Source organism: Neopelma chrysocephalum, unplaced genomic scaffold (genome assembly GCF_003984885.1).
Source record: "Neopelma chrysocephalum unplaced genomic scaffold, ASM398488v2 Primary Assembly neopelma1_73b, whole genome shotgun sequence".
In the NCBI taxonomy this organism is placed as follows: Eukaryota; Metazoa; Chordata; class Aves; order Passeriformes; family Pipridae; genus Neopelma; species Neopelma chrysocephalum.
The window spans coordinates 3,040,065-3,058,188 of NW_020897734.1; the positions used below are offsets into that span (position 1 = coordinate 3,040,065).

The 18,124-nt window shown below is 43.9% G+C and overlaps 1 protein-coding gene across 5 annotated transcripts in view; it reads right to left on the minus strand.

The window, feature by feature from the left end:
• Positions 1 to 2,572: 2,572 nt before the first annotated feature.
• Positions 2,573 to 18,124, minus strand: part of MBNL3 (muscleblind like splicing regulator 3) — a 92,396-nt gene continuing 76,844 nt past the window's right edge. For 2 of the 5 annotated variants that reach the window (XM_027687380.1, XM_027687379.1), the window contains 4 exons: positions 16,180 to 16,215; positions 13,979 to 14,073; positions 12,474 to 12,547; positions 2,573 to 9,951 (listed from right to left, as the gene is read on the minus strand). In XM_027687380.1, coding sequence (XP_027543181.1) covers positions 12,491 to 12,547; positions 13,979 to 14,073; positions 16,180 to 16,215 — 188 coding nt within the window. In that variant the 3' untranslated portion in view covers positions 2,573 to 9,951; positions 12,474 to 12,490. The remainder of the gene's footprint in view (positions 9,952 to 12,473; positions 12,548 to 13,978; positions 14,074 to 16,179; positions 16,216 to 18,124) is intronic. The other 3 variants (XR_003534886.1, XM_027687381.1, XR_003534887.1) reach the window with 3 other exon arrangements.

An 18,124-nucleotide genomic window follows, 5' to 3' on the forward strand; every position in this document is an offset into this window, starting at 1 on the left:
CCCATGTACTTCAAGCTTTTTCTGTGACTCTGTGCAGGTCTCCCTGCCCACAGACACCTGACCAGGCCATTCACAGGGATCCTTTGTTGGCACTGTGCTGCCATTTCAGAAAAATACTCGAGGCAGGGTCCCCCCTGGACTGGGCACATCAGTCCATTGTCTGCAGTAACAGCCCACAAGCAAGAGGGCAGGATGGGGCTGTTCCTCACACTGCCAAGCACTCTGACGTGACCCCTCCCAGGGAGGGCGAATGGCTGCTTGTGTTGGAGAGGATATTTTAGATCCACAACTCATTGGGGATTAGCCAAACATTTCTCCATTCTTTAATTTCTCATAATAAATAGATCAAAGTGATCTATTTGTCCATTACTACGTCCAGATTGAATAAAAACTGGCTTTGGACCACAGAGGCCCATCTGAATGTGGAGCAAGCCTTGAAAAATAGAATTTTCCCCTTGGTTCCCACTGAAGCTTCAACAGCCAGAACTAAATGGAGATTTTTTTAATCAAATTTGGCTTTCCTGCACAAACAGGCCCCAGTGAGGAGGAAGATAAATGGGCCAGATTTCCAAATAACACATGCTGCAAATACAGTACCATGAATAGTTTTGCTCAGATCCTTTAATCCAACTCCATCTATTACACAGTTTGCAGCAGCTCCTCCTGCAACTTCTGCAAATGGGCTCCAGGTAAAATCCCACATCCCTGGCCCAAGGATGCTGTTTGGCCTTGAAACACAATTTAAAATCTCTTGCTAATGGGCTACCCTCAAATTTCAGTGCTACTGTGGGACTCCCATCCCCAAACCTCCATGTGGGGGAGGCTTCTCCTGAGCAGAGCCAGTGTCTCCGAGCAGCCAAGGCTCAGCTTTTCCCACAGCTGCAAAGAAAGCAACACTTGCAAGCCCCTGACCCCACCCTGTAAGGAAAGTGAACCAGACCAAAGCTGGCAAAAAAACCTCACAAAAAAAAACATTCAGGAAGGATCCCATCCTTCCACAACACCCACTGCCTAGAAAAGTTTCAGTTCTACTTTTTTTTTTGTTTTAGAAACAATTCAGACATTTAACTGTGCCATCAGACAAGGCAGGAGTCATTTATAGAAGAAAGCTCTAAGTGGCCTTGACACACAAATGGAGTCAATTAACCTGCAAGGAGAAGTCAGGGGAACAGGCTGATGAAAAAGCAGCAGTTACGTAATTTGTCCTGGGCTCGGTCTGTCTGTTCTCAAAGTCAGCAGCTTGTCCTACTGAGGCTGAGGAGCAGCATCTGCCCAGCCTCCTCCAGCAGTGCCTCCTTGCTGCACTGCTCTTTCTTTGAGAGCTCTACCAGACCCACATCCCCTGAACACCAATTTTCAAACTCCTAATCCCTCCCCAAACTCCCAAGAGCCAGATTTTTGAACTCCTTAAGGAAAACGGCCAATAATCCCCCTGCATGCTGCGCTTCCCTCCTTCGTGCTGGCACCAGACCCCTCTGGCAGCACCGTGTGGGCTCACCCATCACCCTGGTGTCCTGGGTGCTGCACCAACACTCAGATGTCACAGGAGGTCAGTTACTCACATCCTCAGGGCCTTCCTGACGTTGTCCTCTGCCACCCTCGAGAAGAGTGACGCTGCAGCCCCGCATGGCCACGCACCCCAGCTTGGTGCCTCCAGCTTTAAACCTCTGCGGAGCAAGTGGTGATCTCAAGCCATCTTAAGGGTAGAAGCCCCCTTTTATGCAATTCTATTGGCAAAAGGTAGCAACCCCTTTGAGCAGTTTTCTTACCTCTGAGTCTATGCAACATTACAGAAAAGGACAAACAAGCTTGTCAAGAAGCAATTGTCTCCTGGAGCAGTCTGGACCAAGCTCAGTTGTGGTTGCTCCAGACCACGGTGAGAAGCTCTCCCAGCCTGTGCTGGCTGGAGGCGCGAGCATGGCCACACGGCCCGGGATAAGCTGGGCACTTGGAAGAGAGCTGGGGAATCCAGGCTGCTGCCAGAGGGAGGTTACTGTTGTGTTATTGCACTGGGACATTCAAAACGGTATCTGACACAAATGCTGAAAGAGAAGAATTAATACACACATCAGTGTGCTCCAAAAGCTGTAGGCCTTTGAATGGTGGTCGATTTATTCTTCGTGGTTATCTTCAAACGCACAGCTCTGATCTCCTCTCTAATCACATCACAGACAGGGTCAGAAAGGAAGCATGGAAAAATACAAACCAACCAGACCACATCACGTGTCTCCAAAGGTCTAAGGCACAAGAGAAACCAAAAGGCAGCATCTGGAAAGTTTTACTTTTTATTTTTCTAAAATACAAATGTCTGTCTTGTGTTAGTAACTTTAATATGATAGGCCGAATGCATCCGGTAAAAAGGAGGCACTGGCTACAGAATTCAAAATACTAAAGGTATTTTCTGGAAAGAAATTTATTCTGTTGATCTACACTTTAGATACAACATTGAATCAAATTCATTAGTTATTATTTTTACATCAGAATCTTTGAAGTTTGGGACTAATAAACCGGAACTTGAAAAGTTTTTAAAGTAAACTCCTATTAATGTGTAGATATGGATCAATAAAAAACATAACCAAGAATTTTATACACTTTATTAAAAGATCAAAAAATAAACAATAACAATATAGAAGTAACATACTAAAATGAGTAGCATTATGCACATTTCTAAAGCACGTACAAGCACTACAGCAATATAATGTGGCAAAAAGAAAAATAAATTCAAAGCGTACACCCTGTTGGTAGCAGTTGAGGGAATGAACTATCGTGTTATGGAACTGAAATATTGCATTAACCTATGCCTGTCTGGATCCAATGATATTTTAATTTCTTACAATTCCACAGGGCTAAGTGTAATCATTTGTATATATTTTCTAAACTATACCATTAAATTGATATCTAATGTTTCCCTTACTTTGTTTTACCAGAAATGCCTATGAAAAGAAGAATGTGCTTCAAAGATCTACTTTACACAGTACAGTATAAATGTTTTTATATATTTAAATTAAAAATTAACAATTTAGGAGAACATTCTCTCTTTGATTTTAGTGATTGCCTAAAATACAATTCTCTATTTATAAAAAAAATAGTGACCTGTTGTCAGGTGATATAATAAAGGGTGGGGAGTTGGTTCATTTTCATGATCTAAAATAAAAATATAATAAAACCAAAGCTAATCGGAAAGAAAAAAAAAATCCCATAATCCAATCTAAGAATGGTCTTATCATCCCCTCATCTGCTAGGATACAAAAGCCATGGCAACAAAATCATTTGGCTTCCACCACTATCAAATAGCATCTGTGTACAGTAATAAAGAACTGGAACCTTGTAATTCGGTGTCAGGTAATTCTCTCTGTTGTGTGTTTGGAAAAATAATTTCATTTTATTTAAGAGTTGTGTTATTTTTGCATGTTTAAATATCTCCTTTGAGAGGCAGATAGAGTTATTTTTGATGATAGAGGATGTCAGTAAAGATCACTAGCAAAGATTTAAGCAGTGTTATTCATGATCATGCTCATACCCCAACGAAGTTTGACCAGCTATGATTCATTTCGCATAGTGCAAAATATTTTTCTCTCACGATCCTAGAAATGAGAAAGAGCTTGATTATAGAAGTTGATTACAGCAAAGGGAAGCCTTAATAACGTGGGGGTAGAACTATCTGATTATTTTGTACTAAAATCTAGGTTATCACAACACCACAAAGAGAGGCAACATCCGATTTTTCCTTGTTTTAAAGACCCCAGCGCCGCACGATGTCATGACTCTGACTCAACAAACCACTCACCGACACAACCCCGTGGTGCAGTGAGGGTTGGCATCGCCAGGAGACAGGAACCTCCGAGGTGCCAGGAGTGCTGGCTGAAGAGTGGGTCTTGCACTTGGCAGTGACAGCTCAGCCACCAACCCTGGGGCGGGTGGGAAAGGGAGACAGTGACATCGGGTGCCACCACTCACCAGCTCTGCTCTGGAGGACTCAGTTCGTTGCTTGAGTCAGGACCAACCTCGCGGCAAAACCAGCGGCTTTTCTGTAGCAAAACTGGGACTTGCGTTTTGCCAAAAAATAATAAAAATAAAAAATAAAAAAAAAAAAATCCAACAAAAACCTAAAATTTGTTCCAATCAAAAATAAATGGGTCAACACAGGCGCTTCAGCTTCTTCAAAATCCCCTGGTACTGCAGAGCCCCGGCAGTACCAATATAAACAGGAACATGAGGCTGCTCAGCAGGCTGGGCTGGGGGGCCACGGCTGTGCTCTCCTTCGGTGGCAACTCAAAGGGGCTTGTTAACCCCAGCCTGGAGCACCCAGTGGCCACACTGCCATCAGCCTCCACCTCCCTGTCCCAACACCACCCAACACTGCCGTGTGCCTCTCAAAGGAACACCACGGCTGTTATACAGCAGAAGGAACTGGCCCCAGACAATCCCCATCCATCCCTGTCCATCCACTGCTCACCAGTCCCTTCCATTTTGATACCTCGCACCAAAAGGTTAAAAAAGAGAAATCGGTAAGTTGTGACATCTCAAATTCCTGCTGGGATTTAAAACACTCGCCACAATGACAGTCACCTCCCACAGATAAACAGTTCCAGCTAGAAATAGGATTAGGTGCTAGGAGAAATGCGCGTGTGCCTGCCATGGACCTAGCGGTCCTAATAGGATTCACCGAGAACACAACCTATCAGAAACATGACCTGGGGTGTGTTTGAAAATGTAGGCTGATTAAAAAAAGTAATTTGAATCTTTGCTAGTGACCTTACTAATTAATTCCACACTGTTTCCCATTCTCTGTGCTGCAGGTTGGAGCTGACCTGTTATCAGTCTGCTGTATAATAAGCTATGGCAAACTACAAAGCTTTTACAACAGCAAAGCAACATCATGCTTTCAGATAAGTTTTATAGCAAAAAACTCCTCCTTTTCAAAGCCTTAGTAATACCTATCTCTTTTACAAACTTTTCCTGTATTATTACAGACTTTTTATATTCAAAATAAGTTCCAAGGATTTCTTTCGTGGACTATGTACATAAGTGCAAAAAAGGTGTGTCTCACACATTCGTACACTAACTGAATCAGTTTAACTGCAGCATATTTGTATCTTCAACACTGTTACGGGGTCATTCCACAATATTTTTTTTCTTATGTACAGTTTTTGCTAATATAAATTAGTATTAAAATAGTTATATGTGTAATTATTTAGCCCTGATCATAACGTAATCATGTGACTGCTCAATTTCTGGAGAAAAGAAAATTGCAGGCAAAGCTACAGTACTGAAACGGATTAATTCTGAATTCCCACTGTGTGAATGAATGTGAAATGAAAGCAAGACCGGTCACTACGTTGTAAATACAGGCTGCCATGTTTCCGAAGTGAAAATACTGTGGAATAACCCTTGCCACACAACAATTTCTACAAGCTATAAAACCTGACTCTAAATCCATGTGTTGTAAACTTCTTGACTGAAAAAGTGACCTTAAAGACACAAATTCAGCGTTCACATGGGACTTTGGGATTTTAAAAATATTCAATCATATCTTTATCTGACAGTATCGAACTGTACCTTGAACAAGCTCATACTGTTACACATCACTTTTAATTTACATGTGAAAATTTCACAAATAATGTATACAAAGGTAGCCATGTTGTAGTTTTGTTGCCATAGCAACAACAACTTAATATAATTAGTTAACAATGAATCTATCATTGTAGGAGTTACATACAAAGTTAATTTTGTTCTTAAACTGTAAACTATACAAACTAGTTATGGACTGTATTCTATACCTTACCATGCTTCAGTGTTGGTTTAGAATATAACTAAATGGGCTGAATACATGTATTAAAAATTTTAAACTTTCTCTAACTCTCCTTCAAAATTAAATTCATTAGTTACTAAAGATATCAAAAAAAGCAATAATGAAAACCTTAAAAACTAATGATAGAGAAATGAAAATATATGACATGAATTAATGCGTTGTAGCCTAGTAACAATGTGTTGTAGCTCTATTTACATTTGGATTAGGCTATCAACTATTTTTTTTTTTTAAAGTTATTACAGTCTTTAACATACAGTATATACTCTAAGGCCTTCAACAGGCACATGGTAAAATCAGGTCAATATCAAACTAAATCCATTCAACAGGAATGGGAAATTAGATTTTCCTCATAAATTTCACCTTTTTCAATTTTCATGTCTGTGAAATGTACAAGGGATAAACAAAACGAGGACTCCAGTTTCTCAATCGTTGTGTACCCGCATGTCCTAGAGCTACTCTACCGCGCCAGCCACGGCCCGCGGGGCGGAGGGGACATCTCCACATCTCGCCGGCACACGCGTCTCCTCCTCCGGCCGCTGCGCCCACGACACACACCCATCTCCAGCGCCGCCTCCGCGGGGCTCCCGGCTCCGGCGGGATGTCCACCGGCACCACCCACCGCGGGAACCCGGAATACCTGCGGTCGGTGGCCAGCCCGGCCGTGCCGCCCTTCGGGAACACTCCGAGCGCGGCGCGGGACAGCGAGGAAGGATGGCAGGGAGGAAAAGCGCGTCGGAGTGCTCGGGAAGGGGGCCCGCGCGGGCTGGCCAAGGGAGGTAATGGTTTCTAGAACATTGCGATGCAAAAATACACAGTCAAAAATCATCAGCTAGAAATTTCCAACTAAAAAACACGGCTGATTGTGAAATCATGTTCCAAATTACTAAAAACACTGTATTTAACAAAAATAATCTTAATAGTTTTATGAATCCATTTTATTTTAAATCCCTCTTTTATTGTCTGCTTATGTTACAGTTTAGTAGTAGTACTTTTTATTGAAACTACTAACAACCTTTTTTCGTGAAAATGATCAATCTCAGCTTTCATTTTCCCTCTGCATGACCCGTTTTATCCAAGTTTCAGCATTTCTTGCATATTGTTTGCATAAGGCTGAGAGAAATGGACAAAGAGAAATAACTTTGGATAAATAAAAAATATAGGTTCATGGAAAGTGGGAAGCTTATAAAAATGTCACTAAAATTATATCGATTTAAACAAACTTACATACATCTCTTGTCAAATAAAGGATGATATTCATGCTTTTATGACATTTGTTTAGAGTCACTAACTAGCTCTGTGACTTTGTAATAGTCTATTTAGGAAATTTATAGTCTGGCGACTGTTTTTTTTCTTTTCTTTCTTGAACAAAGAAAATTAGAGCAAGTCATTGCACAACTAGTTTAAATAGTGCTACCTCAAAATGGCATTTTTGCCGAGATTGTTTTGAATTTGGTGAAGTTTAGTGCTTCAAGCTTTTCTTTCCTTAAACTCATTTACAAATTAACACTAAATTTGCCAGCAATATAAAAACTGTTGTGGCACCTAATATAACTACCCTGAACATCCCTCATTGGACCTCTTTAATAAAAAATAATCCTTAAACGCGCTTTTTTTTCAGTGCTTTAAATGTGACATGAAAACAGCTGTATTCTAGGTTTACATTCTATGCACATCTATGCCAGATGTTTAAGTCGATAAATAAAACAGGAGGTTACATCAAAGTGTCAAGATATACAAAAATCCATTTAGCACTGAAAAAATTTCAACCTCCTTGAACTCATAAAGCCATACAAGCTTGAATGCATCCTTTCTGGCTTAAGAAGATCAGCTCTGTTCTTTGTTGAGGCACTGGCACAGGTTGTGCAAAACCCATTTTTGATACACAAATAATTTCAAACAGGAAGTACTCAAATCCACTTTTTCCACTAACAATGTTATGGTTTTGGGAAACAGAAACTCAGTGGTGAAAAGAACAGGTATGTGGTTGCCAATACAAATGAGAGTCACTGATTTCAGGCTGCTTGTGAGCGCAGATGGTTGGGGAACATCTACAGACACAAGCGACTGTCAAAACAACGGGTCCAAAAGGAGGTCTTGGGGGCATGTTTTTCCCCCCCCCTCTCTCAGGGTTTGGTTCAAAGTCTGCTGAAGTGAACAGAGAGATTCCTTCTGGCTCAAGGCCTTTTTGAGCTGGGCTCTTCAAAGGTTCATGCTAGGAATGAGTCTCCATGGGCAGATGGTCAGAGCCTGCTCTGGGGCTCCCAGGCTGCACCCTAAATGGCCCTCCATCACTTGTGGCCCGTGGAGATACCTATCTAGCAAACTATCTGAGCTCACATTGGATGAGATGGGGCAAGGTAAACCTCTAACCAGGACAAAGAATTTGAAAAAGAGAAGAAAATGTGGTTGACAGAATTTGGCACTCTACAGGATCACTGTGAGCTCAGGGTCGGCGGCCCTCCAAACACTGGGAGTTGGCCTCTTGCTTGGTTTCAATGACAATTCTCTTTCTCCTTGCATGGAGTTTGTGGATTTACAGCAGCAAATCCATTTCTTCCATAATGCCAAAGATACTGTAGAGCTATGACAGGGATGAATTTGGTGGTATCCTCAACCAAAATGCATTCTGCAGCCAGATTGTTCAGCAACGCAGCATAACGACAGGCTGGGCCGTCCAGGGTGCATGGGCTGAAATGGTTTAATTCGTGCGTATGAAAAGGAGGTATTGAGAACTAGCCCTTGTTGTGCAGCAAACGTTGCTCTTGATCAAGTAGAAGGTGCCAAAATACATCCACTGACCTACAGGAGCTCCATTAAGACAAATGTTTATCTACGGCAGAAAGCTTATGCCGAGCTTTTTCCTGCTTTGTTACTGCTGTGTTTGCTTTAAAGGGCCAGAGATCACGGGAGAAAAATATCACCCACTTATGGAAAATGGTGATTAAATAAATGGTGCATGCTGACAAAATTTGAAGAAGAGACACAGGAGATTTCAGGCCGAAATGTTTCAGCATGCTTGGTGGAGACAAGCCCCAGGGCTCGGTACTGCCCAGCCTGGGCTGAGCCGTGGCTCTGGGCCCACTCCAGCTAAAGGATGGCATCTGCTCCTCTCCAACGCAATGAGGTTTTGCCCAACTGAAGCTGTCTCACATCACCACCTTTTTTCTGTTGTTTGTTTTGACTGCACCATGAGAACAGCGAGAGAGATTGTGCGCCGTGTTCAGCTGAGAATGCACTTCAATGGACAGAGCTGCAGAAATCCCTTGATGCTTTCCCCTGTCTGAGCAAATTGTTCCTGTCCCCTTACTGAGCCTGGGGTTTTGTGTTTTGTGTTTTTTTTTTTTCCAAAAGTTTCCAGAATCAGCTCACTGTACTGAAAAGAATACCCTGAGCTGGACTAAAATGACAGCTGTCCTTTCATATCACTTGTACTAAAAATTTGGAGACTATTTGAAGGCAAATTTTAAATGATAAAAGGAACATTTAACACAAGTAACTTTAGCTGACATTAACAGTAAAATCCAGCAAAGGGCAGAACATTCCTGTGTCGTGTTTTTCAAGCACATAATTCCTGTTTCCCACAATAACATTTTTAGTAAAAAACAAACAAAACCCCATAAAACCTACAGTATATGAAAACTTAAGACATAACAATAATGAAAAAATGGTATTGAGTATACTTGATAATGATGTACACTTTAAAACAAATCAATAGACTATGATGTAAACAAAACAGTAAGATAACACTTTAAAAACAAGACAAACATTTATCCATCGATAGCATACAGTAAACCAACAGTCCGCTGTGCAGATGCACTTATCAGGATGGTAGTCATAAAATGATTAAGTGTGTTAAAGTAATGTGTTATAAAAGTCTATTATAATTTCCTACTTGTATATCTCATATAACAGAGCGTTGTTTGTTAATTGTTTCTATAGTGCTTTTTTTTTTTTCTTTTTTTTTTGACATTCCCATTGATCAGTTTTTGGTTAACATGTAGGCTGCAACAGGCTTACTGTAGAGGTGGTAGAGAACGATAGAGGGAGGAGGGGATATATACAGAAAGGCCATGCGCAGCTTCCCACCAAGAAGTCCTGGTGCTCCATAATTTTACTGTTCAGAATTTCAACATGGTCTGCTGCAGGGAAAAGAAAAAACAACAACAAAGAAAGAGTGAGAAGCCAATACATCTATATTTTAAGTGTCATTCTAAGAAGATACATTTGCATCCTCACTGCATTGCCCAAGAGGTTGTCATTAGTATGTTGCAGAGAGAAAACATTTCATTGTGTTAATTTTCTGACATAGGGTGAAATTGCTAATAACATACTTGGCATCCTCTTAAATCTGCTGTTAGGGCTTTCCCTTTCCCATGGACTTCACACACACTGACAAGACAAATAGTGAAAGAGGGAGGTGGGCAAATAGTAGTCTGATTTTTGGACAGGATGCCAGGTAGAGAGTGACTAAGCAGAGGGCCGAAGGAATCCCTGATCCCTGTTAGCTCGTTTCCTTCAGACAGTCAGATTAAATCTGATCCTAAGGAGCCACAAGTCAAAGGCAAACTGGGCCCAGAAACAAAACACAGACACAGAAACCCTGTACTCAGGGGACCCTCTTCTGGGAGCAAATGGTCTCTCTTGGGATGTACTTGTGAAAATACTTCCCTGAAAGAACCAGCACTTGTCTCCTGCAGAGCTATGCTAGCCAGCCTGGCTACCAGGACCTTGTCAGCCATGGAGGAAAAGAAAAACATCTGCCAGAGCAGCAAGTGTTTCAGCTACCCCCACTCAAAGCAGTTTTCTGGCAAAACACCTGAGCACATGCACAGTTTCACATGCTCAGGTGGCAGGATGAAACAACCCGTCCTTGAGAAATTAGCCCACCTCTAGTTTATGCACAGACACAGGTGGTAACAATGCAGGAATGGGATCTAAACACACTGCTACAATGGTCACTGGTGGGTCTGTGAGCACTGGGGATATTGGGGACCATAGCCCACTTCTACAGCCTCCAACAGTGGTTTATGTCCCACAGCTGTGAGGTGGTAAGAGGACAAGCACTTCTGGCAGAGCCGTGGCTCACACATCTGCTTACACTGCCCTTGTGAGGAACAGGGTCTTTGTCTGACCCAGACCCATGATGTCCAGTGGCCTGATTCCCAAGAAATTCCATAAAATTCAGTATGTTGACCCTACTTATTCAAACAAGGGTTTTTCACAGTCCTTAACAGCATGGCTGATAGCTTGTTTGTCAGACTGTGCCATGCTCCATACTCACTAAAGAAATATATCCCATGGATGTTCCTTGCCTAGTCCGAAATCACTATTGACTGTGTGAGTTTAAGCACACACAGATGTAATAGAGAAAAGAATTTAGGAAAAAAAAAAAAGAAGAAGTTTCCTGAAATAAACGGTGAAAGCAATCTCAAGGAGTTCAAAAATGAGGCTCTTCCAATCCAGATGATCTCCTAATCAGGTGGAATATGCTGTTTTACACATGTTACGGAAATGGCTCCACATGTCAGGTGTCATGTCTGTCTGTCTGTTGTTTGGAAGAGCAGTACACTGTACCATGAACATTTTCACTAAGGGGATGGCTTGGTGTCACCCCTACATGAACAGGGATCCATGGGCACAGTTAGCAGGTCATGTACACACGGTACTTAATTAAGGTCAGCAGAGATAAGGCTACCACTGAGAAAAGTAACTTCTGTGGATTGCTCATAGATATCATTACAGAATTGCTTGCCAAATTAATTTCCAGCATTTAAGGACTTGCCTGTAATATGTGACCTAAGGATGAAATGAGTTGCATATCTATGTATACTAAATGGCCTGCTTTGAGAAAATCTGGTGACCTCTTGTTGAATTGGCTGAACTGCTTTTTACTCTCTTGGGGTAAAAATATACAGTGATGAACAGAAACTCTCAAGGGATTTTATCTCATGAGCATCAGCTAAAACTCACAAAGAAAAGCAATGGAAAAATGATGCTGCTGCTATGGCTGTGAAATAAGGTCAAAGGACAAACCACTCTATCATTCTCACTCAGAGGAAACTAGCAGCTTAGGGAAGCCCAGGATCTGCAGGTAGGATGAAGACTATGTTGCCTGTGGCATCCATCCTGGTCTTAAACCCACCATGAGCCAGATCCTCACTGCAGCTGAACAGCAGAGCTCTGCTCAGGCTGAGCCAGCCTTGCAGATGCACAGCAACTGCTGCTGACCCAATCCTGCTTACCCCAGGAAAGGAAATGTCACTAGGAGCAAAAGAGAAGTTACACCTTTTCAGCTGACTCATTACCAGAGCAGGCTTTGCCACCAACACTGCAAATCCCTGAGGCATCTGCAGGCAGCTGGGAGCCGTGCAGAGCAAGAGCAACCTGTAAACACAGCCCTTGGACCCGGGGGATGCACTGAGGGAGGCTGTGAACACCACAAAACAGGTATTTCAGACACAAGAAACATTGTTCATTATAAACCATGGGGCTGGTCCGTATCTGTGCTGCAGCTGTTGAATTCCTATTGAGTCAGCAGAGCATGAAGCCACTGGGGTGCCACGGGCTCAGTTCCTCTGCCTGAGCCAGCCCCACTTTGGGGGATGCAGTGCCTGTGTGCAAAGCAATCCACCATAAAGAGAAATACCAAAAAGGAACTTACTGTTCTATCGGGAACTTCTACATCTGTGAAACAAACATGCTGCTACTCAGTTCATCTACTGATAACTGGGATATCTACAGCAAAAAAAACAAAGAACACAACACATTAAAACATTGTCTTGAGATTGGGCTGTTCATTCTCTCTTCAGTATCAAGTTAGTAAGTACACCAGTGTCTTATAAAACAGGATTCATTCCCAAAAAGTCTTTATTTTGCTATACATTTAAGTACAACATAGCTGCACCACTTCTGATGCCCTGTGGAGTACATGGTGATTGTACTGAGATTTTGATTCCATAGACTACAAGACAGAAATGCCCTAAAACTATCTGGCTGAAACAGGACTCATACAGCCACAGAGCGACACTTCACAGGAATTTCTACTTTCTTATCATGACCAACACGAGTCAGAGTAAGACCTGCTCTACCTGAAAATAACAAGAAAGCATGGAAAAAGACTGGCAATTCCTACTCTGAGCAGTAATGCACTGCCTAGGACTTATACAGGCAAAACTCAAACTGAAAGCCTCGTAACCTCGTGCTAGCAAAAGACTAGAGGATGCCCCTGGAGACATTACTGGCATTCGGCGTGGCTAAGAGCCTCCTACAGAGCAAAGTGACTCCCCGATTCCTTTGCAATAGCTCTAAACCTGAGAGCATGACAAATAAAAATGCTAGAATAAGTACTGGGGGAAAAATAAACAAAAGCGTTTGAAATGCCTCTGCTCTAACTGCGAAAAAGTTGTGGCACACCGAATTGTCAGGAAGCATCACTAGGACAAGTTGTGTATATACAGTTCAGGACTGGTGCGGAAGCAGCCACCACACTCAGTATCTTCAGAGGAAAGTTCTGGAGAGAATTATGGCTCGGCAGACATGCACGGAACCCTGAACACTTATGGCAGTGCTACGACAGCACGTACTGCACATCCAGAGTCATTTCTGTAGGGATGGGTGACATGCTACTGGTGTAAAAAAACTTTAGACTTCACAACCTCGTCCCCGATTTTTTGGTTTTGGTTGTTTGCAGATTTTTTTGTAGTTTTTAGAGTCCAATTTTGTAGTGGGGGGAGGCCACTTTGTGTTTCCACTTCCACTTTCCAGCCAGGAGAGGACATGCCAAAATACCACAGGGAAGGATGCTCAGGGTGGTATTTCTGCTTGAGACTGAAAGCAGAAGTGCTGCACATCTTGCGTGCCAGTTACACTCGGGAGTTTTACAGCCCATGTTTTGAGGACCTGGGGGGAGGTATGTTTTCGGAGAAGAGCCTGCAGCCCTGCCAATCGCCCATCCCTACGCTCCAGCTGGGCTTGCTGCCCATCCCACACACGGCAGGACCGGTCCCTCACCGATCCCCAGACACACACACACACGCACACGCTGCCTCTGCACACCCGAGCCTGCGCCGAGCGGGTCGGGACGATGCTCGACCCCGCACGGGATCCAGCCCTTGCCCAGTCCTCAAGATCTGAACACGTGAAAGAAAGCCATTGAAAGGGCCAAACCTGATTGGCGGTAGCTGTTGCAGCGAAGGGGACGCTGGTGGCAGGAGTTGTTGCTGCAGACACAGTGGTGGGCGTAGCACCGTGCATCATGGGCACTTTCGGAAGGGAACCATGGAAGCGACATACAGGAGGGTGGAGCGTATATATATTTTGTTTGTTTGTTTGTTTTTATGTAACCATGGCAACATGTGGTGGATTTGGGGGCGTGGCAGGAATCACAGCAACAAGCCATGTGACATCGTCATGAAGGACACATCGGGGCGCAGCATGCAATCACAGTGCAAAGCAAGACAGCGTTGGGAAAAAAAATAAACAAGAGAGAAGGGGAAAAGCCAATTACAATTATAATTAAGGAAAAAACCAAAACATTCTCAACACTTAGTACATTTATAAGCAGAACAATGATGTATTAGACTCCGAGGGCCAAATTTCCAAAGGGGGGAGAGGATGGGTGTGCTAGCAAAAGCCCACGTCAGCTCGCACCCGTGGGGAGTTAGACACAGCCAGTGCACGTTCCTTTGGGTGGGGACATTTTGGCAAGCGCACCCTCCCGCCCGCCTGGGAAAGCTTGTCCCCTTCCCTCCCCACCCCATCCCCGCCAGCAACCAGAGGTACATGATGCACTTTGCAGCGGCTGCCGCAGCCCTTTCACCAGGTTTTCTGGTCTCTCTCTAGCGGGGACATGTTTCGGCACGGGACAGAGCTGGAGGCACAGCAAACAAGTGGCTGGCAGCCTGAGCTCTCTCCATACATATTTCAGCATGCTCCCTTTCCACCCTAATTCTAGAGGATTTGGCAAAACTCCCCTCTTGCGGGGTCGGGGGGTGGGGGATGGAGAGGGGAAGGGACCGAGAGGGAAGAATACACAAATGCATCTGAACAGCTACAGTTTGCAGGAAGAGCATCCAAAAGGACAACACAGCAGCAGGGAGCTCGGCAACCTCCTGAAGCTGCGCGTCCCACAGAGCACGATACTGGAGGGGGATGCTCTGGTGCACACACGGGCATCCCCCAAACCCTGGGGGATTTTGCTGGGCCAAGGCACCCGCAAGAAGGCCCAGCCATCCCCACAAACATGCGGTGGGGAAGCAGACTTGCCTTCCCCTCCACCCCAGCAGGCATGTCCAGCCCCAGCAGGGAAGGAGCGTGTGCCTGTGGGCTGGCCACACTCCGGCTGTGAGATGTTAGAGCGTGTGGGTTGGGGTTTCCTACAGACAGAAGTGTGTTTGAAGGACTCAGCTCCCCGTCATGCAAGCAGTGTGTCCTCCCTGTGCTATAGGGATGGGGAGGTTCAAGAGCAGAGTGCTTAGTCGGTCATGCCAAAGCTTTCAGACCTGCTCTTGGAAACCCTTGCACCCTCCCCTCCTGCTCCCGCCTCTCTCCCTCTGGCTGAAGCAGGCACACACCTGGATGCTGGTGGTCTTGTATAACCTTGGCTGGAGGATGAAAGCTCAGCTTTCACCCGCCCTGCTGTGCCCAGCAGCTGTAGACGGAGGGGAAGGTCCTCAAAGGCCTGCACAGGTTTCAATAAGACCCAGATGCTGAGCCTGAACACAGTGGTTCCTGCAGCACTAAGCAGCATGTTCTCAGCCCTGCCACCTCATTGCATCCCATGTGCACACACAGTGGAGCCTCCCTACCATCCCCTGTACCTGCACACTTGACGCTACCCTACAGAGATGACTCTTCAGCCAGTCCATGGTCCAAGCCCTGCTTCTCTTGCTGTACAAGCAGTGCCCTGCTCTGTCAGAGGGGCTGACCCCAGATGTGTTCCTCCTTAGCACCTTTGTTAAACCAGTCTTCTAAAATGTCCTCAAAAGGACTACCAAAAATCCAAACTCTAATCTGCCTGATGCTTGATACAAAAAAAAAAAACACAACCAAACCAACAGGATCCTCCCATTGCTATTTCCTTTTGATAGATGACTTAAATGGGTTGTAAAGACATTTTAAGTGACAAATTTTTGTCTCTGCAGCAGAACTAAATAGGGGTGGGAACACATCACCTTGGATTCTCTTATTATAATTCACATAAACACTGCACTGCACAGAAATTAAAAGGGATACAACCACTTAAGCTTCAAAGAAGACAGCAGATAGACAGTCACACCACTCAGCCACCCAGGTTCTCACTGATGCATACTAACTTGCAGTCTCTTTCAGATTAGGAAAAGTTGAGAAGTTTGTGTAGAAAAACCTACCAACGCTTGCAGTGGGTGTCATGCACAGAACTGACCCTGCACACCATGCATTGAAGCGTGGAAAGATGAACAAAAGGGATATTTCATTAGTGAAGCTTCAGTGTTAGATATCACTTTTAACTAAAAAGCAGGTATTCTCTTTGCAGCATTCAGTATTTAAGCACATGCAAATAGATTCTGCATATTGGTACATAAGTCGTTTAAACTCAGTTTTAAGAGATCATAGCAAACCAAATTAATTCTTTAATTCTTGGGTAGTAGGGAATATACTTCTTCTCCCACCTTGGTATCAAACGATACGACTGATCCCAGAAATAAGGGTTGTTTGGTTTTTTTTTTGGTATTGGGTATGCTGACTTCTTTCTGATCATGTCAGCAGAAAACAAATTGCCCTTAGAGGAATGCCATACTCATGTTAAAACTGACTTTCCAAAAGCAATTTACTCTTGCAAGCAAGGACTGGGATTCAAAGTCTCTAGTTTAAGCTGAAACAGGCATTTTTTTTCTAGACTTGAAACAATTGTAGTCATGATGCCATTTTCAGTGGACACCCTGAATTCTCCCCCCATGGCAACCCACCATGCTGATCTCTCAATAACTGAACAGTAGATACTAAGAAAAGCAACAGCTCATTTCCCCTCCCCACAGCGAGAGCTGCGACGTGCCACCCCTCTGCTTTGCCTTCCAGAGCGCTGCAAAGGCTGAGCCCAGATCTGCAGCCTGATGGGTAACGTAAATTCATCAGAGACTCGTTCTCTGACTGGAAATCTGCTGCTCTGCCCAGCGTTAATGTCCTCAAGTGAGAGCAGGTGCCTGCAAGCAGACCTGTTACACATCAGCCCTGTGTGTAATTTCATTGCCATGAGACAGGGCACCCCAGCACAGCGAGCGCTGGGCAAAGCTGATTTATGGCGCTCGCATCAGAAACGCGTGTCCTTATGTCAACTTTGGCAACTGCGACCTCGAGGAAGAGGAGCGTGTAGCCAGCTGGGGGCCTTGGCATTCTCAAAGGTGCCAGTGTTTCCTGAGGTACTTCACTTGGCACCCAACAGAGCTGTGGTAAGGTCAGCTCAGCCCATCCCCTTCGACAGCACTTTGCAGAGCACAAGGTGGGAGGCTACTCCTCAAGTCCCTTCCTCCATCTTTTCCTATGAGAATCCACTTCCCTGGAAGAAAACTTGGCAGCTGCTGAGTTCTGAGTGTCTCCAAGGCTTCTCATAACAGAAAGGCCACACGAGCACAGGGTTTAGGTCCCCACTCCACCTGAGAGTTTGGTCTCAGGATAGGACTGTCTCTAAAGCTTTTCCCCTGATCCCAAGACACAGCAAGGCCAAGGTTCAGGTCCACTGTGTGTTCACCTCCAGGGGTCAGCCCAGAGAAACACTTTGTATATTTTTGTAAATATCATCTGGCAAGTAAATATAGCATTAAACATTAAAAACATTGGGCATTAATTTTCTCATGATGTTCTGAATGATAATAATGATACTAAAACACGAGCTATCAGCTCTGGAATATTCCTAATTCAGCCACTTACAATGCTTACTACTCTAAGCAGGTTTTGTTTCTCATTTGGTTGCTGTGAGCAGATGCTAATTGGCCAGTCAGCAGTCAGTCACATCTGCCAAGTTAATATTTCCAGTCCTATATGGATTACTGAACTGCATCTTTCAATTTTACTCTGAGACCTTAAAGGTACAATAAAAGCTGGGAGTTAAATTGCTTTTAAAAAGCTTAGGGTACCGTACTGGTCAAAAGACAAGCAAGAGGGAAATATATGCCTTTAAAGAGGATTATGTAATTCGTATTTACTAAAGACAAACCATTCCCTCTATAAACATCACAGCTGCTGGAATATGTAGGTCACTGAGACAGAAGCTCATGAAGATACCTGCAGCTTCAAGAGAGCAGGCATAGAGGTCCATAAGACATTTTAATATGAGTG